Source organism: Sander lucioperca, chromosome 15, assembly GCF_008315115.2.
Source record: "Sander lucioperca isolate FBNREF2018 chromosome 15, SLUC_FBN_1.2, whole genome shotgun sequence".
Taxonomy (NCBI): domain Eukaryota; kingdom Metazoa; phylum Chordata; class Actinopteri; order Perciformes; family Percidae; genus Sander; species Sander lucioperca.
This window is the reverse complement of record NC_050187.1, coordinates 14,261,701-14,285,823: the sequence shown is the minus strand read 5'-3', so window position 1 is coordinate 14,285,823 and position 24,123 is coordinate 14,261,701. Positions and strand designations below refer to the sequence as shown.

Below are 24,123 nucleotides of genomic sequence, written 5' to 3'. Positions count from 1 at the left end.
CATCACATCAACAGTGTGTCAGTCTGGAAAAGTGATATGATTAAAGTCTGAGCGGTCTTCACCTGAGTCACAAACTGTTGCGATGTCCCCCGTGGTCTCACTGGCAGACACTGCAGTCACTGGGCTTTTGTGGCCTGTGAGGCTTTGAACATAACAGAGCCTGAAGAAACACAGAGCATCACACTACTTTAGATTTCTCATCACGCACAAAAAGACACGCAGACACACACGCAAAGACACACGCAGAGACACACGCAGAGACACACACACACACACACACACACACCTGTTGAGGTCCCAGAGGATACAGGTGCCATCTCTACTGACACTGATCAGGATGCTGTAGGGTTTGCAGACAAACAGGCTGGTGACTTCCCCTGTGTGTCCGTACAGGTGAACCTGAGATTCCACCTCCATCTCTGACGGCTATGGAAAGACACATATTAGAGGCTATATACAGGGGATACACAGATCTGAATAATTGGCATTCAATGTTAGCATGGATGAGATATCTCCTAAACGTTTTCCCAAAAAAACTCCATTAATGAATCTCAAACAGGCTTTTCTGAACAGCCAATTCAATTGCTACTGAAACACCCTTGAGAGACAGAGAAAACCTAGATGCCTATTGGTGGGGACCGATGAAAGTCTGAAAGCCTCTCTGATGACTGAACTCCCAGACCTCTAATCCCACTTGTAGGCTCGGTGGAAATGTGTTTCAAGGGCAACTGTGATGTGACTAACGAAGCTGAGCTTTTGAACACGGTGAGATGGTCTAAAGAGGGGTAGGGGAGGGGGGGGTAATGGGAGGTGGGTGGGTGGATTGGGTGCTGATGTGGAGGCGGAAGGTTAGAGGGGGACGTCGCCATGGAAACCCACCGTGGTGCTGGTGAAGCGGTTGCTGTAGGCGGTGATGACTCCACACTGGCTGCCTGTAAATAGCTGGCAGCCATCGGGCACCCAGGCGCAGCTGGTCACCTGGAGGAGAGAGAGACAGACGGTTGGACAGAGGAAACGAGAAACCTGACCCAGTTGTAAAGTTGTGTAACACTAACGGGAGACCAGTAATTCCGTGTTTGTTCTAATTTTTTTTTATTCTGAGCTTGCGAGTTTTACTCGTATTTACCTGGTGAAGTTGTGAACACTGAATGAAGTTGATGGGTGGTTCGCTCTGCTTGCTCTTCAGCCTCAATATGTTGTCTCCGTAGCCCCAGCTCAAGATGGCCGACCACTGGATGTCTGTGCTGTGCATGCTCCGAACACCTACAGGGTCAAGAACATAAAGTAAATGGAGTCAGCAGAACATTGTGCAAACCATTCTGTACATCTAGGCTGACTTGAGAGTGACTGGCGGCGTTCCTACCCTGCTCCTTGCTGTAAATCATCATAAGGCAGAACTTGCGGGACAGCCCGCAGATGGCTCGCGTTGGCAGAGCCAGCAGGGATCCGAACCTCTCCCCGTGCGGCTGGCTGAAACACACCACTGGGTCTGGAGCAGAGGGTGAGCCCACATACTCGCCCCACTTCAGACCTTTGATCCATGGCAGTGGGCTCTGTGGGGGAGGAAGAGGAAATTGCCAGGTCAGCAGCAGATCATTTCATGGACGATGAATTAAGTCATTCCTCAGTGCACAGCGGGCTGTCAGAGTCACTACCACCACAGAGTAGATTACCGGGCAGACTATTTCCTTGGCCTGTTCTCTGGTTTCTCTGAAGGCCAGCTGCACCAGGAGACCCATGGCTGCCGGCAGCTCTCCCTCCATCATGAGTTTGGGGCCGGCCCTGCTGACATGAGAGGCGTTGAAGAGCTGCCTGGGTGTCTGTCCGTATGTCTTGATCATGGTCTCCAGGGCCCGTCGCTGCACTGGGTCTTCTACAGCCGAAACGTCCATGCCAAAATAGGTCTGTGAAAAATGATATGAAAGCTTATAGAAGAAACAACTTTCCCAATAATTTCTATCAAACGTGAAATAGGTAGCTACTTACAGCTGGGTGGAAGACGTTGATGGCGTGGACAGCTGCTTTGCCTTTCTGCTTGAGCCCAAACACCAGGTCGATCCACTGGCACAGTGTCTGGGAGACTTGGTCCGACTCCAGCGCTTGCCGGTGGATCAGGATGAACAGACGTGGGTCGTTGCGGGCCCAGGGTGGCAAATTCACATGATTCACCCTCTCACCATTTTGACGAACACCAAAATCAAAACCTGTGAAGGCAAGACATTTTACTTTTTTAATACACAAGAGGATATGAAAAATGTATGCTGGTATAAATGATAGGTATACAGATTAAAGGTATGAAATGCAGTGGAAAATAATTACCCTCTCTGTTGACCAGGAATTCTGGGAGGTAGAAAAACTCTGGGATGAGCTCTTTCACATCAGTCATAGACTCGTAGGAGGACAGGCGCCACGTGGTGTTCATGGAGTGAAACGTCCGGTCGGGGATATCAAAGCTCTGGTCTGATTAAGGCCAAAGACAATCTAATTACAGATTCGACTCACTGATTGAAAAGATCCCCTTTCATGACCTTAGACACCACGCTTGCTGAATACATTTACGATCACACAAAAAGACGCCTCGGAGGATCAGAGGAGAGAGAGAGAGAGAGAGACGGATGAATGAAAAAATCATTAACAAGAAAAGAATAAATAGAAAAGAGAAGAGGAAGGGCGAGGAGTTGATCAGAGAACCGTATAAAGAACGTACAGCTCAGTCAGATCTGAGATCAGGACATTTCAACATTTCAGTACTAAAAGCCTTGGCATCAACCAAGATGGAGCTGTCAATGTAATGCAGACAGGTGGCACTCGATGCTGCTAAATGCTTTTTGGAGATGTATGACAATGATCTGCTGTTAAAGAGCCCTGGCCTGTCAGTCAGTTAACATTTACAATACTAGTTGAAACTAAAGATACTGTAAAAGACAATGCAGCTGGAGACCGATTCTCTTCCTTAAAGGGGTAATTGAATGCAAAACCGATTTTACCTTGTCATAGTTGAATAACGACAGTTTGGTGGGTAAATAGGACATACATAGAACCTCTGAGCCCCAAGCACCGGTAGTCCAGTAACCCAGAAACGGTGACTTTGCCCTGGGTATGGAGCCCAGCAGGCTGCCGCTTTCTCGTCAGACTGTGTGGAGCTCCTGAAGTCCGACACGTCTTACCAAATTTGCAATTAGCCGTCAATTTTCGTAAAACGGCCCATATTTGAGCTTTATATAGTTGATTTCCAATGTATGTGTATGTGGTTCGCTCATATTCCAATCAGCGCACAGCTCATCTAAATATTCATGAGCATACCATATTTGGAAGAAAAGCTCTTGTTCCAAATAGGGCCATATTCACAGGGTAGTTAAGGGCCCACAGAATAGCATCTGCGCCATTTTCAGCCCAACCAATGTTACATACCCTATTAGAAGATCTTAAGGAACAGTGTGAAATACACTATATAATCATTCTATCACCCCTTTAACTTTTAGTTAAACTTAATGTATGACTCACCCTGGTATGCGAGGAACATCTTGGTGAAAGGAGGCATTCGAACCAAGAAGTGCAGCACGGTGCCGCTGTTGGAGTAGTGTGAGCCGTAGTGATAAGGCTGGACAGGAGGCATGGGGTCATCCTCATGAATGCCCTTCTTGTACTCCTCCTCAAGGTACTGCACAACACACACACACACACACACACACCCCTGTTTTCTTACTGGAACGTCCAATACACTCAAGAAACACCTGCTAAAATGTACAACAGTCCTTACCCTGTAATTATCCACGTAGCGATCTTCTTTCTCTTTTGACTGGACTGCAATGGGTTTGATTAAATTCCTGCATGACAACGAAATGTAAGCATAGCAGTAACGAACTCTGATGTTTAACTGTGACGAATGAAAATTGTCCTATCGGGGCTCGACAGTAACAGTAGATTTGTTATGCTATTCACTTCCGTATGCAAGTACATGGTGTTATTACGCACATGACGGAGAACGTGACGTAGTTCAGCTTGCTACGTAAAGTTAAATTAAACACCAGCCTCCTGGGTGAAAGCCCTGTGTTTGTCTAAAAGTGGCGACCATATTTTCAGTTTTGGTAACCGGAAGCTGATGCCTGGTTGCCAGCCTGACAACCACTTTAAAAAGTTAAGAGTTGAGCCCTTCCCTATTATAAATGATTCCCGTGTCATGACTCTTGACTTCACAGAGGCATTATTTGTCACCCAGATTATCAAATAAATAAATACCCTAATATGTCAATTAACTGCATCAGTCCTGATTTCAAATTATAGAAGAATGGCTCTGGCATAAACAAGAGGAGCACTTATTAAGAATATTTGAGAGCTGTATATTATTTTAAGACCTACGATCTGATGTATCATTGACAAGAGGAGGTACATGTACAAATCCTTTACACTAATCTTCATAACATTATATAATCTGATTTTCTAATCAAATACCTCAAATGCCTTTCCAAATATATTAACAGAGCTTCCATCTAGCACTGACCTGTAGATGTTTGGGTCCTGCAGGTCGATCGTCTCACTGGTGTAATCTCGCAGGATAAAGGGGAACACCGGGTACTGCATGAGGTCGTTGAAGGAGCGGCCCGCGTGCTTGTTGAGATGCGTGAGGTACTCAAAGTTAGAGATCTGACCCGAGCCCCACAGCTGAGTGAGCGCCGTGATGTTTCCGTGCTCCAGCAGGTTGGGCAGATCAGAGGTCAGGATGTTGTGGTAGACGTCGTCACGAAACTAAGGCGAGAACAAAGAGAACCATAGGATGTTTACTATCTCTGGTGTCAGGACTCAAGTGAAAAATGGAAAACGTACTAACTCACAAACGTAATGTAAAGTGCCACCTTTGCTTGCTGTCATGTCTCTACTGTCGACTATCTAATAAAAAAATGCATAAAAATACGTTAAAACACAACAGAGTTTGCAGCCATGCTAGCGGCTTTGTGAAGTTGTACTTAGGAACAGCAGGGTTGGAGCTAAATGCTAATGTCAGCATGTCAAGCACAGGGAACAATCGTTTTGCCTGTGTATCTAGGAAAGGTTTTTGTGAGTCCACACAGGCAATCTGAGGACAACACATTATCGGTTTGGCTACCACGTGCTGAGTAGTTCTGTACTTCCTTTGATTCTTCTGCATTGGATATATTTGCTGTAAACCCCTGACTTGCTGAAAAGAAGGTTGTCCAACCATATGGTAACACTCTTTCAGTATTTAACTGAAATTAGTGTAAAAAAATATCATATATTCCTGTAGAATATGAGGGCACTGTATCTTATCATCATACTTGATTCCTGGCAGATAATAGTACAGAGCTCTGCAGGTATCAGGGGCAGAATACCAAAAAGGCATTTCAACTATTAACTCTCACTGCAAATATCTTCAAGCTGCATGATTTTGTCTGTTCATACATCTTTTTCTTTGAGCATCAGGAGAATCTTTAATCTTGTCATTTTCATCACAGTCTATCCTGTGTAGCTTCATTTTTACATTCAAATGAAACAGGGACTGAACTTTTCTCTTGCGATTTGCTTGGTAGTCTAGTTACCCAACTCAGTTCTTTGCAATAATGAAATAAAACAGCTGAAAGTAAACACACTTGAACATCTATTCATTTCATTCATAAGCATTGTCAACATTCATTTTAGCATCTGTTTCTTGAATAGCCAACCTTCCAGTCACAACATGACTTCCTTCGTTTTTATTCCTAGTGAGCTGTGTTTTTGCCTCACCTTGGTGTTGTCGAAGGCTAACAGCAGGGTCCTGCCGTTGGTGAGGAATATCTCCACAGCATTGTCTCTTAGCTGCCACCAGCGCTTGTGCACCTCCTTGATCTCCTCGTAGGTCCAGGAGAAAGAGGGTGCCTCGGTCTCCCCATGAAGGCTCTGTCCAAACACATAAAGACATCCGGTGTTGATTCGCCAGGTGGACTCACAACTAACCCTCTGGCAGAGAATAATCCTGAGCAGTCCTCTGGCTTTACCTGGTTGTCATGAGCATCAGCAGCGTTGTCCTCCACAAAGTACATACCAGACTTTCCTGTTAGACAACACAGGGTGAGTCAAGAACAAGACAAATAAAAGCTTCCCCCATTGAATAACTAACAAACACTTGTGTGTGTGAGGGAAGAGCAATATTCTCTAGTACCCCAGAGAGAGCACATTACTCTCTGTGCCTCTGTGATCGGCTGACTTTATTATGCACGGAGCAGCTGTGAGAGATGGTCAGTGTCTTACCCAGAAGTAGCTCCCCTGCTGTCTCTCTGGAGGGGGCGACGCTGATGCACCGTCTGGTGAACCTAAGGACAAAGAGACATTTGTCAAATAAGAAATACACCATCTGAATAAAGTATAGACACCTCTCAATGTAGCACAAGTTGATGAGACATGTATGTGCCTTTTTCAGATTACCCTGTCTTCCTGAGAGGGATATGAGGTTTTCTAAAGACTTACAGGCAGGCAGAAGGACAGGGGGGGGGGGGGGACAGTTATACCTGATGGGCTCGCTGGTGGCTTTGTCTTTGACAGTGGAGGAGAAGGAGGAGTGAGTCTTATCCTCAAACAGGAAGGACAATGGTGGCTTCACTGTGTCTAAACAAGAGAATGAGGTCAGAATAAGAACACTAAATGAGACAAACACACTAGTACTAGACAGAATTTTGCCATACTGCTATAAAAAAAACAGGGTTTCTTCACCTTCAGACTTGCGTCTGTCTTTAAGCAGGTATTTGTTAGGAATGGTAAGGTAGCATCTCTGTAGCCGCCGTCGCTCCCGGTTCGGCCCTTCGGTGGGGTCCAGCTGCCAGGACGTTGGGTAGGATGTCTGGTCGTACCAAACCGCACTGAAACGGATCATTACTGCCCTCTCAAACACTTTGTCTGCTCATATCAACAAAAGTAACCTCTCTACAGAGCCGTATCTAACAATAAGGACACTGAGGTCATGTCCTTCATTTGTTTTTTCAGTAATTAGGACGTTTAACATCCCGGGAAGGAGTTTACATTCTACAATTTCACAAAGGGAATTTTTTAAAGCCTGGTTAAGGGTTTAGTCAAAATCCTAAAAGGCAGAATGAGTAGGATTTGTCTGTGGTGGTTTGTAAACATTCACAGTTGGCCCCTCCTCTGAGCTCAGCAACACTAGCCAGCAAGTTTAACGAGCTGCAGTCTAGTTAGCTAATAGGCATAGTATTTGTGTCCAGACAGGAGGATTAAGTGAAGCTTTCCGAACCTCCGACACAGACAACACCGATTACAGGAGAAGAGGCTGAGGTGCGACAGCTGGAAGCAGAGTGAGGGGCAGAGAAACGCCCAGAAATGTCCCAAACAAAGTAAAATGAAAAGAAAATACAGACATAGGGCAGGGTCTCTGCAGATACAAACACTGCCACATACTTCTGGTAGGTCATAAGTGATGACTGAGAGGATTTATTTAGAGTCTACACATTTTTTTCCCAGGAAAATCCTACTCATTGTGCCTGAGGCCAGAGACATACGTTAATTTGAATTTGGTATTTTCTCACCATAATAATATTTCTGCCATTGTGAGAAAAGGATGTTGATACAGAATTTAGGCTTCAAGGACGCCAATGTCGGCCAACAACTTTGGTCCAGACTGAAATGTGTCAACATCTATTGTATGGATGGTCATTCATGTCCTCCTTTAGAATAAATAATAATGACTTCAGTAATCCCTAAACTTTTCATCTAGTGCCACCAGCAGGTCAAAGAATTTGTTCTAATTAGCAAAATGTAGAATGCTAACATGCTAAACTAAGATGGTGAACATGCTAAACATAACAACATGATGTTAGCATTTATCTATAAGCTGTGCATTAGTACAGCTTGACGGAGCTGCTAGCATGGCTATAGATTTTAAGCCTCGTCTTAAGTCCTGGCTACGGCCCTGCCTCACAGGATATGGATGTACAAATGTATAGTTCAAAAAGTTTGCTTGATTTAATTACTACAAACTGTTTCTTCTAAGATATTCTGGTGCTCTGTATGTCTGAGATCATCTTCTATCATATTAAAATGTCTTTATTCAAACGAACCTAATTGTTTCCCTACAGTTTATTTTGAAGAAAATGACCAGAAAAGAATCATCATTAGAATCATTAGAATACCAATCATCATTACAGTAACGATTTTATGACTGTGCTTTGTTCCGATATTGTGTAAGCCCCTGTGAGAGATAAGTGTTGATGCCTACCGGTCATGTGTGAGTTGTTGCACCAGCTCCTGCCAGTGTCGGCTGGCGCTGAGGTCAGTCTTATAGAGTCCCCTGATATGCTGGATGACTTTCTTTCTCTCCATGCCTTGGCGCAGAGACACATTCTGAGTGATATCAGCTGCAATCTTTGAAATGTCCTTGGACTTTCCATCTAGCCTCTGGATAAGACTGCAGAGGAACAAGAAAGAATGGAGTGAATAAAGGAGTGAAACAAGACACGATTCTTACCAATATTTTCTTGTACTGAACATCAATCTCACGCCAGGAAATAAGCCCCGTACTCACTTCCTCTGAGTGATGGCCATTTTCTTTTCCCATGCCACTTTGTTTGTTTTCTCTTCTGCTTCATACTTGAATTTTTCCTGTAAGAATACAATTACAAGTAAACAAGTTCTTAACACACACAATGGCTTTATTTACTGGCTATAAAGAAACCTGACAGGTTGTACTTAGCATTTATGAACGACCAAGATTTTCCACCTACATAAAAGTTGATAATTCATACTGCTTAACTGCCAAACGGACAAACAGATTTTGACTAAACAGGCTTAGAAACTGTTCCTTTCACTTGACGACGACTGTTTGTCTTTGTAGGACTTACCTCTGTTATGGCCTTGAGCAAGTCTTGTTTGTGTGGAGAGTTAGGTGGGATGCAGCGATGGCCACAAAGCTTGAGCGAGGTCATGAATACACCCACGGCGTTCTGATCGTCTTTTGTGAGGCTGTCCTTGTGATCGTGCAGCATCTCATACAGGTAGAGTGACAACTTCGGTCCATGCTGAGTGAAAGAGAGAGAGAGCGAGAGAGAGAGAGAGAGAGTAAAACAAAGCACAGATTCAATTTTCGTTTGTGTCTGAAGCAAGTCGCACACAGTGATGTACAGGAAACAAGCTTTATCCAGCTGGTGGACCTTCAGTAAAGCCTGAGAGGAGGAAGAGTGAAAGGCTCCCATGGTGATGCAAGGGGGCTGCTGAACAGCATGAAAACATCTATCAGAGTTATTTTAGAGCCAGTGCCTGACAGCTCCTGGAAAATGACAAGCAAAGCTAATATACTGAACACTCACTCATACTTTCCCTTGAAACCAACACAATTTCTGCACTGGGTGGGTAAAAATGACCAGAAATATATCTTACTTACTCAGTAAGCAAAAAAGCTAAGTTGACTTGTAAGATGACTTATATGATGCATTTCTTTCACACTCACTTCTAGACCCGGGCTGAGGCTCTCCTTGAGGATATCCAGATGTCTGGGATCAAACACAAACTCCAGCGACTCCTTCCTGTCAGACAGGGGAAGTGCAGGGCTGAGTGTGTGCACAAGCAGGCGGCCAATTTGGACCCGAAAAGTGTCCCGACACGACCATAAGATCCTTCGCCACTGCTGATGTGGGACACCTCCTCGACCCGTGCTGCCCTGTGAGATCATAAAACATCAACGCAAGGTCTCATAATACAGCAATTAGCTCTTTACAGCTAAAAAAAAAAAAGGGCTCTCAGGGTCGTCATACCAGGCTGATTTTGATCCCATCCATCATGAGTTTGAGGATGTCTTTCTGAAAGCTCTTCTTGCTGGCAGGCGGCAGGGTAAAGGGAGTGGGAGAGTGTGGGACAGAGGCGGAGCCACTCTCCTCCTGTGGTTGATCAGCTGGATCTGGTGTGAAAAGCTGCTGGTCAGGAGAGTCGGGAATATTCAGCAGGTCAAATAAGTCCTGACTCACATCTGTAATGAGAGACACATTCAAACAGAACCAGGATTAGACAGCCAGTTTGGTTCACGCTCATGTAAGGTGAAGGGGGAAATAGAGAAGATTTGAATAGATAAGTGGGAGAAGTTTCTTTTTACCGTGGTAAATGAGTCTGTTGACAGCGAGAACCACAAGCCTCTGCAGCCGTTGGATGAACTCGGTCTCACTGGCACGAATGGGGTTTTCCTGGCTCATCCTCCTCTGCATCATCTGGTTGAGTTCATCGCTGGCTACCGAGCGCATCCGCATCAAGAGAGAGTCGGTGTGGGCCAGAGAGAATCGGCGCCGGCCTACAAGCACAGTATTGGTATGTGCTCAGTTGCGACAACACAAATTGGGCGCACATGACGGTAGCAAGTATAAGCATTCTTTTCCTTTCAAGTTCATAGTAATGTTATGCAAATATCTCATAAATCAGTGAACACAGAGAAGATTATAAAGATTTATGAATCAAAGTGCCATCTGTGCTAAAATGCTTGACACTGATATAGTTAAGCATTCAAACATGCACACACAAAAAGCACCAGTATCGCACGAGGGTACTGTGCAAATTCACCCGAGGTGAATGCAGGCACAAGGGTGAGTTGACAGGAAAAAAGGGAAACATGCTCCATGACAGGGAGGATGTTCTCCGCTGTGGACCGCAGTCCGAGCTACCTGCGTCACAGTGGAGCATGTAGGATGGAGCTCCAGAGAGGGAGGGAAGGGGGGAGTCCTGGGACAGGAAGCTGAAGGGAGGGGAGAGGGGTATCTGGCCATAGGAACAGTAGTGCTGTCTGGGAATGCGGGGAATAATGGAATCCTTAATGGCAATGGAACCTTCAGATGGGGACGAGGAGAGGATCAATAAACAGACAGGTGAGGGTGGAGAAGTGAAATGCCTGAAAAACACATGGTAGTCAATTCTACCTTGACTGCACACCAGATTTCTACTGTTGCATTAGTTATAAATACTCACCCGCGATGCTCTTGCGCTTCTGATAGATGGCGTGATGTGGAGAGCTCGCCGTATTAACAGAGCTGCTCAGCTTCCGAGGTTCCTGATTGGCTGTCGTCTTTATGAACTCAATCGCTGACTGAAGGACACGGAACTGCAAAGCCACAGCCATCTCTTGGAAAAAAACAACAATCAGAGACAATGAACTTTGTTATGTTAGAAGTTAACCTGACGCTCCTAATGAGTGACTGACAATGAGCTTCATGCAATAATCACGTGCACAACTTGATTTGTGACACGACCAATGTAATATTTTCAGGTTCATTAATGTGACTACAGACACTGCTAAATATGTGATGTTTTAATCAGCCGATTTTAAATTCTTCTTTTCAGTCTTGGGTAACATTTTTCTCAATGAAACTTATAGGGCTGGGCGATATGGAGAAAATCAAATATCACGATATTTTTGACCAAATACCTCGATATCGATACCGCAACGATATTGTAGTGTTGACTATTGGTGCTTTCACAAAATATTTATTTGATAAATAATCATCAGTAATGTGGATATAATGACTAAGTGGGTAAAGGCAAATAATATAACAGCTAGAACAGTCTGACAAGTTCAGAAAATTACGTAATTTTACTGTAATGCAGCCTTTAAAACAGGAAAAGACAACACTTATGCCATATTACGATATTACGATATCCAAAATCTAAGACGATATCTAGTCTCATATCACAATATCGATATAATATCGATATATTGCCCAGCTCTACTTACATAGCACTTTGGGGTACTTGATCATGCTATTGATCAAATCTCACAAACACGCACCTCATCACAAACTGGTGGCATTTATCAATTTGGCCCAATGAGGGCAGTAATACAGTCGAGAATAATTACTAAAATGACAAACAACCAAAGGCTGCCATGTACAGAGCCATAATGCCTTTGTAATATTTCTGTGATCACAGAATGATTATATCACTTCAAAAAATAGAAAAGAAATAAGCACTAATAGGTAAAAGATGGGAGAGATACTTTTCAGAGAGCAAATTTAAGAAAAAAATGAGAGAAAACTATTTAGTGGGAAGATGGAGATGTGAGATATATATCTCAAATTATATATTTTTTTTCTGAAATGAGTTTCCACTCTGCATTTGTAGATAATGAAGTGACAGCCCAGTTTCTTTTTGCAGTAGAGCCTGACAGCTTGATATCATCCAGAACTGCAGAGCATAGTAGATGGCAACACTGATGTATTTTGCATGTGTATTGAATTTCAGAAATCCAGCCCTCACCCTGTGTGCGACGCATCTTGCTGGTTTGCATGAAACCCAGCAAGGTAATGAGGTCTTCAATGATGCGAAAGTACTGGGACCCTGAAGAGCTGCACGAGTGGATCGTCACAGCTACTAACAGCTGCTGGATGTCACACACCAGGAGCTTGTAGTCATTCAGGGGAATACTAGAGAGGGAGGAAAAGAAAAGCAAGACAATATGAAGCACAGGTCTGCTGTGAGTCTACCACTCGTATATGCCAGATCAATCAACCGTGAGAGGATTAATGATTCAATTCATGGCTCAAAGGTTCAAGACAAAACACATGAACCAATGGAGGTGTTTGAATGAATCGTCCTCTGTTCTGGCAACCGTACCCATTCTCCATGCCATTGAGGGTGGAGAGGGTGTTAAAGAGCACGTAGAGCAGCCCGTGGTCTAGCAGGATGTCTGCCAGCTTGGGGCAGGCGTTGAGGAGCTGCAGCAGCATACAAAGGATGTTGTGCACCAAGGAGTTCTCATAAAGGGAGTTCTCAATAAGACCCAACACTGGGATGATACAGCGCCTTCTAAAGGGTGAGATATTTTCCATTTCCTCCAGGTCCAGACTGGAAAGAAATACACAAAAGAAAAACAGTATAGGGTGCATAACTATGTGTGCATCAAACACATTTATTCATACACTAGACAATCCTATGCATAATGTTCTAAGATAAAGCATTGGACGATGTGGCTTGACAAGTGTGTTGTCCCTGGACTCACTCTTCCTCTAGGCCCACCAGCCGTCCAAACAGCATCTCCAGGAAGCATTCGAGGAGCCCCTGACTGCCCTGGTGGATATACAGCTGGTTAGCCAGCAGTGAGAAGCCGTGGTTCTTCAGAAACTTCTCCTTCTGCTCCTTAAGGGCTCTGGTGAAATATGCATCTAGCAGCTAGGAGAGAGGGGCAAAATAATATGCGTTAACAGAAAGGTTACACTTAACAATGGCAATATATTGTGATACTTTGCTAACATGCTGGCACAGGGGATAAAACACAGAGACGATTAACGGAATAGTTTGACATTTTTGGGTGCTTATTTTCTGTCATGCCGAGAGTGAGATGAGAAGACTGATACCACTCTGTCTCTATGATAAATACTGCCAGCATCCGGTTAGCTTAGCTTAGCATAAAGATTGGAAACGGAAGGAAGCAGCTAGCCTGGCTCAGTTAAAAAAAAAAGGTAACAAAATCTGCCTAAAGCTCCTCTAAGATGTAAAACAAATATGTCAATGTGACTTTTAAGAATGGTAATGAGCTAAAACATTTCTCATTGGGAGATACTACTGTATGTTATCTACCGGCATCATGACTGCAGTAAAGTTTGACTCCTGGTGCTAAATCAGATCAACCGGCTTCTCATCAAAGAGGATAGTGAACCAACCTTCATGACGCCTTGCTGGATGAGAGGTGACGAGTGGTTGACCAGGACAATGAGGGCTTCTGGCTGAATGAGCTTGTCCATCACCTCCTCAAGCATGAGGTCAGGCAACAGCAGCAAGATGCCCCGCAGAAGATCATAGAGTCCACAGCAGATCAGCACCAGGCAGTCCTCAGTGCTGGACCTGAGAAACACAGCTTAGACTTTAGTGCTGAATTACTGTGCATGAACAGCTGGCCGAATTTCCTCTATCAGTGCTCAAAATGACATTTTCAGAAAATATATACTGTATATTCTAATATAATTTTAGGTTATAAAGGATGTTAATTTATTTACAATATTTATTGAGGTTAGTGTCTTGCGGTGCCAGTTGTTGTGTATTGTGTATGAAACTATGTAAAGAGCCTGACTGTTCAAATTAGGTATTTTCAAAACCAGCACAGCTAGAATTGAGAAAGCTATTAGGTTGTCAATGTCTTTCAGCAGATACATTTCTGTTAAAATAATGCTGCACACAGCACAGTGCTATATAAAGTTGTTTTGATAACTGGGAGCAGGGCATGGAATTAACACCCGACCACTCGCCAAATGCGGGTGCATTTTGCAATTGGCGAGTAACACTGTCAATCTACCTGCCACATTGGCGGGTAGCCAATGAGAATTGAGTGATTCAGACGCGTAACTATCGGTAAGCAGGGTACACGGTTGCTTACGGGCCTGGTCCAATCAGGGGCCCGCATCACTGGAAGACATTGATTGACAGCTGGGGCCCCCTATCGCATTTTCATTACTCACACAATCCCAGCAGTCCCACGTGCAGCCACTGACCAAGCGGGAGTGAGAACGGGTAAAATTCATTTCCTAGTTTCTGATATGAAGACGAGACGAGACGTGTGTGTGACTCGAACATCTCACATTTACCAACAAAACGCACAGTGAAAGACCGTGCAAAACATTTCAGACCGTCCTGCCAACATGTATACATTTTAACATCAATGTACGCTGTAACGTTTTTTCACTCTAAAGTCAGCGGCTGCTGTTTCAATCTGTCGGCTCTCTGCAGCAGGCGGGGCTGCTCTGTTTCCCCCGCGACTGACGCGCACACACAATCACACACAAACACACACAAACACACACACAAACACAAACACACATAATCACACACAAACGCACACGGTGGATACAGGAAAAAACGCAGATGAGATGTACAGGATGACCTAAATTGAGGACAGCTACGCTCGTTATTGTAAGTGCAATGATAAGTTAAAGTCTAATAAGTACTTTATCAAACCGTATGAATGTGTGTCCCAGGCCAGGTTAGGAAATAACTCACAATGTAAAGATCAACAAGCCAATGACAATGACAGATATGTTCATATTTGATTCATTCAATAAATTATTATTTTGTGTCTTAAATCCACCAGCCTTGTTCATATTATACCAACATTTGCAGCATCCTGAGCCTTTTTGGTAAGGTTCCTAGGAAATCTCAGCCCAGAGTAATTAATTAATAGTAATAATTATTATTCTCCCCAAAACAAGTTTCCTTTTTATTTATTTTTTTATTTTTAACAACTATACAAAAAAAAATTATGTGTTATGGTGCGCATTCACCAGTGTTTTGTTGTTGTTGTTGTGGTGCGCGTAGGCTACTCTTGATCATCTCATCTCTTATATGCAGTGGCGTAACGAGCCAACACCGCGCCCCTATGCAGGATTATCAAGGCGGGCCCCCTACTACAGCACGTGATGACGGCGCAATGTCCACGAGTAGGCTACCATCAATAGGACAGGATAGGATCATAGAGACACAGCAATTCCTGTTTTTCACCTTTATGATGCAAAAAAAAAAACTGGCTGGTAAAAAGTCCTGTGGCAGGTGGATTTAAAAATCCACCTGCCACAGTGGCTGGTGGTCAAAAAAGTTAACTTTATGTCCTGACTGGGAGTGAATATTTTGCACCCCGGTGTTAAACTTAAAAACTTAAAACAGTCAGAAGAGAAGCTATTTGTCAATGAACACACAACAACTAGTTGTATATCAGTAAAGATACATTGTTGAACTCATTCATACTTTATTTTTTAAAGGTTTTCTGGACAGCTTGAACTTGAGCTTATTCAACAAATCAAATCAGATGTCTTAATGTCAGACATCTTTGGTTAGAAAACAGGATTAGATAGAATATTTTTTTTTTTGTATTATTTCCTATTGGCTTGAGACAGCAGTTGGCTGGCAGGTAGAAATAAACTTAAACTGTTATTGCAGTACAAATCATTTTTAATTCCAAAGTTGGCTAAGGATTATTACCATAATCAAATGCTGTATTTACATTATGCAAATCCCTACACAGCTCTTCTTTATCAAGCAGAGTGCTAACGTTTTGTACCAGAACAAAACCCACATGGACATGGAGATAAAATGTTGAAAGAGACCATCAGTATTCACTGTAAGTCATTTATAAATTGGCCAAGGTTTAATGTGGGCTGACTTAAATAGTATTATAATTAGTAGTGATATTGAGCATTCAGTCACAGTAGAACATCCTGAGAGTATTTTCTTGAGATACAATAATACTGTATGTGACACTCAAACAAGCATGCCTTGTGAAAGGGTACAATTACAGCATACCTTTCATTGGAATCAGCCTTGCTGTGCGCCCTCTCGTAGCCAGGAGAGTAGGTGTAGCTCTCCCAGTCTTCAGGCATGGAGCCTCGGTCCGCCGAATTGGGCCAGCGGCCAATGGCCAACGAGCCGTTTGGAGCTGGGAAGGCCAGGCCCAGACTGGCCAGGTTGCTGTGGCTCCTCTGGAAGGACTGGATTCCTTTCAGGCTGTCAGGGCGGCGCAGCACCTCATCACTGGCCCAGTCAAACCTGTCCTCAGACTCTGCCACCCCAACGCTGCCCTCTACTAGGCTGTCCACCTCTGCCATCTCGTCCTGCTCCTCCTCCACGCTGATGGAAGGAGCGCGCAGGGCTCCTCCCTCACCTATGTCCTTAGACTCACAGATTGTCTTGGCTGATTCACAGCTGCTCAGGAGCTGCTCATCACCTCTGCCCTTCTTGAGTGTCTCTGTGCTGCCAAGAGCCTGCGGTGTAGGGAGGAAAACCCCGTCACCCTCACCTGCCTCATTTGAGCTACCGTGTCCAAGTCGAGGTGTCAGTAGAGGGGAGGAGTACGGAGATGGTGCCAGACTGGGTGGGCGTAACGACTGATCATCACCTCCATGTTGAGGGGAAGGACCGTGGACATGACCTGGAACAAAGAACAAAATGATTCAGCACTTGTAAATTATTAGACTTCTACCTGAAGGGTGCAAAGGGCCTTATTTGTATGCAGACACTTGCAGTGCAAATAGTAATATTGATAGACTTGAGGCTGTGATGAATAACATGATGACAAAGATGATTCTGCTCTGCCACTGTTCATTGACAACATTGTACATTTAACTGCGTGCCAGTGCCCAAATTGTCAGTCCTGTTTAATTTGGATGTATTGTTGCAAGTATCAAAGCCCAATGTATTTCATTTATACAGCCCTTTTCTAAGGTCATAAGGTGCTTTATAACAAAATAAAAAGAACATAACTCAAAAAGCAGGCTTATGATGACAAGAGAGGCTCACAATTGAATAACTGAGTAGAACAATAAAGGCTCAGATAGAATAGGTAAAATGGCATAGTTTGAAAGACATAAGATGTTTAATAAAGAGGGGCTCTGTAATAACTACTGTTAAGAGCAACAGTTAGATTAAATCTTTTTGAAAGCAAAGAAAAACGAAGAATAGAGGGAGTTTCAAACACATAATGAGCTAACCCACATGCATCAGCTTTTCCTAGAAGTAATGGTGTTTACATTAGGTACTTAAAATAAAACTCTGGTGACTGTAATTAATCACAGAGAGAAAACAAGGCTGATACAGCTCTAAACATGTTCAAACAAATTGTTCTTGCTGGGAGACACATACACTCATAAACACACTGCTGATATTCCTATTTATAATGTCCTTCCAAAGCAACAAACTGAAGGTTTGTACTGTGTAGGATGCCTTGGAGTGCTTGGAGTAATACAGATGAAACAGCTGTACCTGCATAGGGAGCATCAGTGAAGACAGTTGGGGAGAGTGACACCACAGAGCTGCTGGCAGACTTTCCTCCACTGTTGGAGTGTCTCAGATACATAATGGACTGCACCTTCTCCTGGTACAGCTTCCCATCTGACAAATAAGAGACATCAAAGGAACTCAGTGCATTACATTAATCGGCACTTTGATACAGATGTGCTGCTTTCAACTGCACTGCTTCCTCACCTATGTGTAGTGAGAAGTAGAAGCTGGATGGAGTGTGGCAGACGTAGGTGTTGGTAGGTGGGTGGACAGCCAGCAGGAAGTTGTAGATCAGTTTAAGCAGGTCCATGTCCGGGGGAGACCCGAGTACCTCCTGGATGATTTTGACGAATGACATACAGACTTCCTGCGGCATGGCAGTCAGATGCTCGTCCCGATGCTCCTTAAGACAAACATAATGTGGTCAGTAACAGTCTCTGAAGGGATAAAGGTTATTGTTACAGCAGCTATGTGACCTACCTGTAACACCTGGCAGGTGAGCAGGAAGCGGTGCACTACCTCAGCCTTGAGGAGCTGACGGATGTTATAGACCTGATAAGGGTGGTGCACCCTGATGAGGATCTCTAAGGCAGCAAGCAGTGTTTCCCACACTCCACACTGACAGAAACAACACAAACAGTGAATGGCAATGAAGAGGAAGACACATTAACTGGTTCTTCATCATTTAATGGTCGGCTTGAGAGTACCATCATTCCTCTGCAGTAAGTAAAACGGTGCTGCACAGAATGCAAAACATATGAAACTGATTTTAAAAATACAATTTGCAAACAGTTTAGTTTAGCAACCAGGCTGCATGATTAGCAGTGCATTAGTGTTCCTCCCTAAGGGCATGAAAACTTGTTTAAACCAATTTATTACTTTTAAATGTTTTGTAAAAACATGGTAAAAAATGAAATCGTGACCAGTGAGAGCTGCTTCTGACGTGTATGAATTTATTATCAGCCCTCCATTCGATGATTATGCTTTGAGCTTTCTTCCCTTCATCAGGAGTAGATGCTAATAAATTAAAATACCTTGAGAAACTAGAAACGTGCAGATTCAGTCAACAAAATATCACATCTTGAACAAACGTTTGGCTCATCTAGAGCAAAATGGTCTACTCTTTATCCTTACTGTACTTTTACTTCATATTTGACTAAAAGAAAAGAGACAAAAGAATGTCTTTTAATAACTTATTTGTTGTCTTAATTTGAATTTATGGTAAACACCTAGTTAAAAAATATGATTGGTCATCTTTGTGCGTGCTTACATTTTTTAATATTTCATCATGTTTAGTCTAATTTTGTGAGACATTGTGTTATGTCTCCTGTTACTAAACAAACATGAGTGAGGTGTGAATGAGGTGGTGATGACACATGCCTTGGGTGTGGGAGATCTGGGTTCAATTCCCACTGTGATACATCAATCAATGTGTCCCTGAGCAAGACACTTAACTCATAGTTGCTCCAGAGGCGTGCAACCTCTAACATATATAGCAATTGTAAGTCGCTTTGGATAAAAGCCTCAGCTAAATAACATGGAATGTAATGTAACGTAATGATTGATCCTGTGATGTATGTGTGTTTACCTCAGCCTTGGCCCAGATCTTCCAGTCCAATAGGACGTCTGAGAGAAGCCCGATATCCTGCACCACAGCGATGGACTCAGCGTCCAAACGGAACTGCCCATCATCCCCCAGGATGAGGATGGGTGCACTGCAACATCCATCCAGTAAAGTCTAGAAGTACAGAATATGGCTCTCTAATAATCACTCTCTCCAGAAACAACCTTACAGCGCAAAATCCCATACACAAGGAGTCAATAAATAAATTCTCCATTACATTTTTTGGATTGCGTATCACTCCGTCAAAACCACTACCATTTACTCCCTAAACTGCCCTGTCTGTATTGATCACAGGCTATCATTTGTGACCAGCTTCACTGCAGTGGAAATACATCTTACAGTCCTTTGTGACCCTGGTAGACTGAGGTAAGATAGAAGCTGGCAGTTTTTTCAGCATTAATAGACATGTACAAGTGAAAAAAAAAAAACACAGCATGTTCCTTTTAATATAGGAATGGTTAAGTCACTATATTAATTATAATTAATGTCACTAATCAGCGCAGTTCTGTGCTATACTAATATACTGCGGTATGTGGAAGCCTAAAGTGACAGAGGCAATCAGAGAGGCTGCGTGACTCTGCAGGAGCTCAGTGTTTCATCAAGTCGAACAGAATCCAATTCAGCGCACAGCCATCACACAGATCAATTACAGACACAGCCAGAGGGTCAAGTAACAGCAGGGTCACCAACACCGGCTCAGAGAGGCACCAGTGTGTCGGGCTGGATCAGATTTATGGTAAAAAAAAAATAAAAATAAAAATAAAAAGTGCTGATGAATAAGTTTTACTGCACAGATCAGCAGAGGCTGTGGGTACAGAAGATAGCAATGAGTTCATGGTGTGACTCACTTTCAGCATATGATATCCCACAATGCATTTGGACTTGATGAGGACCTGGTGGATCATTGAGTATCCATGGTAACAGTCCATTTCATGGATGCGGTGTTGGTTAAACTTGGACAAAGACAGCAGCACCCTCAGGGCCAGAGCCTGGGTCTTCTCACAGTCACTCAGCTCCACTGTCTGGACAGCACAGACCCAGAGATGAGGGACAGAGGAACAGAACAAAAAAAATGCATGAATGTGAACAATGCAGGCCTGCAGATGGAGTTCTAAAACATTATTTCACTGTCCCTGCTACAGTTATTGTGTTCTCACAAAAGGCACACAGCGTGCCTAATATCAAACTAATATCAGACTTTGTCTGTAAAAGTGACAATAAACTACGGTCCGTATTTGCAAGTAGTAACAAGTGCAACAAAACCAATATGACTTCCCTTATCCTACACAGGGAGAAGGCCTGTAACTGACATAATTAATAAGGTCACATTGTCAGCATCAGAGGAGTGACGTGATTAATTACAGAGTTCAAACATGAGGTCATTTTTTTTTTGCCTTAAATATTCTTGTAAAAATGACTAAATCTTTGTCAATCATCTTTTAGGCTTAGAAATAATGTCCTTGCAGTGCTGGTCATGAATATTAGTATGAAGCAGCATAAAGACTTCAAAATTACGGGTTTCTGCAACTAATGATAATTTTCATAATTAGTGAATCTGTGATTTAGATGTTTGGTCTATAAAACATTAGAAATCAGTGAGAAATGCCAACCATAATTTCCAAGAGCCCAAGGTGACGTTGAAGACATTACATTTACTATAATGTTAAGACAAGGAAAAGCAGCACATTTCAGGAGCTGGAATCATTACATGTTTGGCATTTGTGCTTGAAAAATGACTTAAATGATTATTCGATAATCAAAATAGTTGGCTGTAAATTTTAATAATAAAAATCTTTCTTTTCTATGACATCCAATTAATGAGTGTTTATGACTGTGATGTTTGTCATCTCGAAAAAGTTGCGAAGGAGCATTAGAAGAACAGCTGACAAGCGGAAGTTAATGCAATATGTGACGTTATGATACACATTCTTCTACATTGCTGTGATGTGACTTATCCGTCAAATTTACTGAAGTTTTCTGGTTTACTAAATCCAACTGTCACTTTTCCCTCTCTGAAATACATCCATCTAAACCTAAAGTATTCCAGAAATATCACAACTGGGATTCATGACCTCTCTGACTAAGCTAGAGCTCAATGAAAAATGTGGCCCATCCTACCTGTGCAAAGAGGAAGACAAAATTTCCTGTTCCTCCGATTTTGTGCAGGACGCTCTGCAGGCCATGGGTTTCAGTGGGGAGCAGAGCTCTGAGGGAGTTGGGCTCCAGGGAAACACTCTGCACTTCCTTGGAGCTGAACGGCCGCTGGGTGACCACAGTCTTGGCCTGACCCTTCAGTCTGATTACAGGCTCATAGATAGTGTATACTCTAGGACTGCTGGGAGCATACACTACTGCCAAGCTCTCCTATACAGAAACACAATTCACACAATAATCATTTTCAGCCAAAACTTGCATCCTGTAACTTTTAATTATTTACAGTTTTAGGTATTCACTGTAGTAAATTTAATAGCACTTTTTGTTGAAATCCAATTAGACCCAAGCAAGGAGGCCAGCTGGTTTGGAGCTACAATTTCTTGTATGGATTTAGACCTGGATTAGATTTGGTAAGAGCATAACAGAAATTATAAAAATGTAGAGAGAAAATCATTCATTCTTCTTACTTACTCCCTTCTCTTCTTTTTTTATCAGCAGAGTTATTATCAACAAAGCCATTACTGGGAGAACATTTATTTTACAGAAATAGCTATAGCTTAACTGTAATAGCTTTTTCCATTTTGGAGAAAAAAAATACTTCTTCGCGTGCAGTATCATTAATGAGAGCTAATTGGAACAGCACATTACTCATACACCGTGAAATTAAACAATAAATGAGACAGAGGGATTTAATTTCAGAGCACTTGAATCACAAAGTACAGGTTTAACGGCCGTGTCAATCTGCATTTTGACATGCAGAAATTGGGTGAAACAACAGTGACAATAAAACATTTATTTTTCTATTTCATGTTTTATAAGTGCATGTTTTTGTGTTGTGAATTGGATGTTGAGTTAATGCTTCATGTAAAGAACTTACAACCAAAGCTGTTGTGTCCACATCTGTATTTTTCATCAGAAGCTCTCGTACATGCTCACACTTTAAGCCTTCCAGAGTGACAAATTTGGAGACTGTTCCACTGGGCTTTCCATATTTGCAGGGCATGATCGAGGTGAGGTCAGGCCCACTGGTGTACAGGTAGAAGGCCTCCTCAGATCCTATTCTGCATCCTGAAATATGGAGGCAAACAGAGCTACAATTACTCTCCTAATGAGACAAACACAGCAAATTTCTGTTATTATGGAAGCCAGAAAACAGAATTGTAAGACATCCAACATGAACCCTAAATTAACCCCATAAGTAAATGATTAATCTTATCTAATAAAGCGAGATGTCTCTGTATGTGTATATAAACACACACACACACACACACACACACACTTTCAACAGGCACTGTACTAGTATTACAAATAACCCATAAAGTAATAACATATGAAGTGACGCAAAGCGAGACCCTTGACACCTTGATGTTTTATTTCTTGTTTTCATGAAACTCGCAGTCTTTCTTTTCCAAGAAGAAACTGTTACCTACAGCAGCCTAGAGGCTAATGCGTGTCTGAAGACATCAGCTGGGTTCACACGTTGAGATTGCAGAAAGGCAAGTCATTCACAGTCAATTAGAGAAGTATTCTGTTAGCCTCCTGAGAGAATGCTGAGAATTTACAGCACCCACCACATCACACCAGCAACAGCCGTTTACAGCCACTAGACTGGTTTTAAAATATAACTGCACCACAAACCATTACTGTACATTTATGCACAGTATATATTCACAGTACATAATGCTTATTAGAGAGAAGTTGGTAATTCGTGTACCACCAGGGAGCAGCACCGAGGTGGAACAGATCAAATTGTATAAAGGATCGTGGCCGGGTTGGCTCAGTGGGTAGAGCAGGCGCACATACACTGAGAGGTTTATGCCTCGATGCAGAGGTCTAGGGTTCGAATCCGACCTGTGACGAGTTCCCGAATGTCTTCCCCCCCCCCCTTCTCACCTAGCTGTCCTGTCATATTAAAGACAGAAAAGCCCCCAAAAAATAATCTTAAAAAAAAAAAAAACTTAAAAAAGGATTAAAACAGATTGCACTATGCATGTAGTAAGATAATAAAAGGTAATGAGTGACTGACTGGGATTAAGTGTCAAAGAGAGCTTACAGACACATGATTCCAGTTGGATAAAGAAGACAGGAGGTCCTACCATTAAAGAGAAGCACAGTGCCCATGCTCCAGCGTCCACCCTGCTTCAACAGCTCCTCGGAGGACGGCGTACAGTGGCCCAACATGCAGAAGGTTTTGTTGCTGTCAGATGATAAACTGGACTTTCTTGGCACGGTGTATTCCAAAGAAACCTCACATTTCCTGGAACGGAGGGCAGGTTTAATGAAGGTTAATGTTCACTCATTTACCAGATTTAAAACTAAAAACTGCCACAGTATTACTCTTGCTATTAAATGTTCCTCACCTGATGCCACACACCCAGACAACCACACGGCCGTGGATGTTCTTCTTGCCCTCTGGCTGCTGGGTGTAAGTGAGGCCGAGGTGCTGCCATTGGCCTGCTCTGAGTAGTTCCTCACCAGAATCTGCCTGTGCAAGCAGCCCTGCTTTTATATCATCGTTTGGGTCTATACAAATCCTGAGGGAACAGCACATTACAATCCTTCAAGGTCCATAAATTATTTAGATTAAGAAAGAGTAACACATTCGTCACACATAT

At 42.9% G+C, this 24,123-nt stretch overlaps 1 protein-coding gene across 5 annotated transcripts in view; it reads right to left on the bottom strand.

Moving 5' to 3' along the window:
• lyst (lysosomal trafficking regulator) overlaps positions 1-24,123 on the bottom strand; it is a 68,210-nt gene that overhangs the window by 2,803 nt on the left and 41,284 nt on the right. For 3 of the 5 annotated variants that reach the window (XM_035992694.1, XM_035992696.1, XM_031301406.2), the window contains 38 exons: positions 23,869-24,042; positions 23,605-23,765; positions 22,386-22,576; positions 21,473-21,718; positions 20,203-20,376; positions 19,319-19,468; positions 18,211-18,348; positions 17,935-18,133; positions 17,713-17,841; positions 16,258-16,882; positions 13,632-13,812; positions 12,971-13,140; positions 12,586-12,816; positions 12,229-12,395; positions 10,945-11,097; positions 10,644-10,805; positions 10,085-10,276; positions 9,750-9,961; positions 9,446-9,655; positions 8,841-9,017; positions 8,525-8,601; positions 8,219-8,407; positions 6,703-6,848; positions 6,501-6,597; positions 6,244-6,305; positions 5,991-6,046; positions 5,740-5,892; positions 4,502-4,746; positions 3,761-3,827; positions 3,505-3,661; positions 2,320-2,460; positions 1,987-2,204; positions 1,674-1,904; positions 1,364-1,553; positions 1,127-1,263; positions 880-978; positions 287-426; positions 63-160 (listed from right to left, as the gene is read on the bottom strand). In XM_035992694.1, the coding sequence (XP_035848587.1) occupies positions 63-160; positions 287-426; positions 880-978; positions 1,127-1,263; positions 1,364-1,553; positions 1,674-1,904; positions 1,987-2,204; positions 2,320-2,460; positions 3,505-3,661; positions 3,761-3,827; positions 4,502-4,746; positions 5,740-5,892; positions 5,991-6,046; positions 6,244-6,305; positions 6,501-6,597; positions 6,703-6,848; positions 8,219-8,407; positions 8,525-8,601; positions 8,841-9,017; positions 9,446-9,655; positions 9,750-9,961; positions 10,085-10,276; positions 10,644-10,805; positions 10,945-11,097; positions 12,229-12,395; positions 12,586-12,816; positions 12,971-13,140; positions 13,632-13,812; positions 16,258-16,882; positions 17,713-17,841; positions 17,935-18,133; positions 18,211-18,348; positions 19,319-19,468; positions 20,203-20,376; positions 21,473-21,718; positions 22,386-22,576; positions 23,605-23,765; positions 23,869-24,042 (6,545 nt within the window). The remainder of the gene's footprint in view (positions 1-62; positions 161-286; positions 427-879; positions 979-1,126; positions 1,264-1,363; positions 1,554-1,673; positions 1,905-1,986; positions 2,205-2,319; positions 2,461-3,504; positions 3,662-3,760; positions 3,828-4,501; positions 4,747-5,739; positions 5,893-5,990; positions 6,047-6,243; positions 6,306-6,500; positions 6,598-6,702; positions 6,849-8,218; positions 8,408-8,524; positions 8,602-8,840; positions 9,018-9,445; positions 9,656-9,749; positions 9,962-10,084; positions 10,277-10,643; positions 10,806-10,944; positions 11,098-12,228; positions 12,396-12,585; positions 12,817-12,970; positions 13,141-13,631; positions 13,813-16,257; positions 16,883-17,712; positions 17,842-17,934; positions 18,134-18,210; positions 18,349-19,318; positions 19,469-20,202; positions 20,377-21,472; positions 21,719-22,385; positions 22,577-23,604; positions 23,766-23,868; positions 24,043-24,123) is intronic. The other 2 variants (XM_035992695.1, XM_035992697.1) reach the window with 2 other exon arrangements.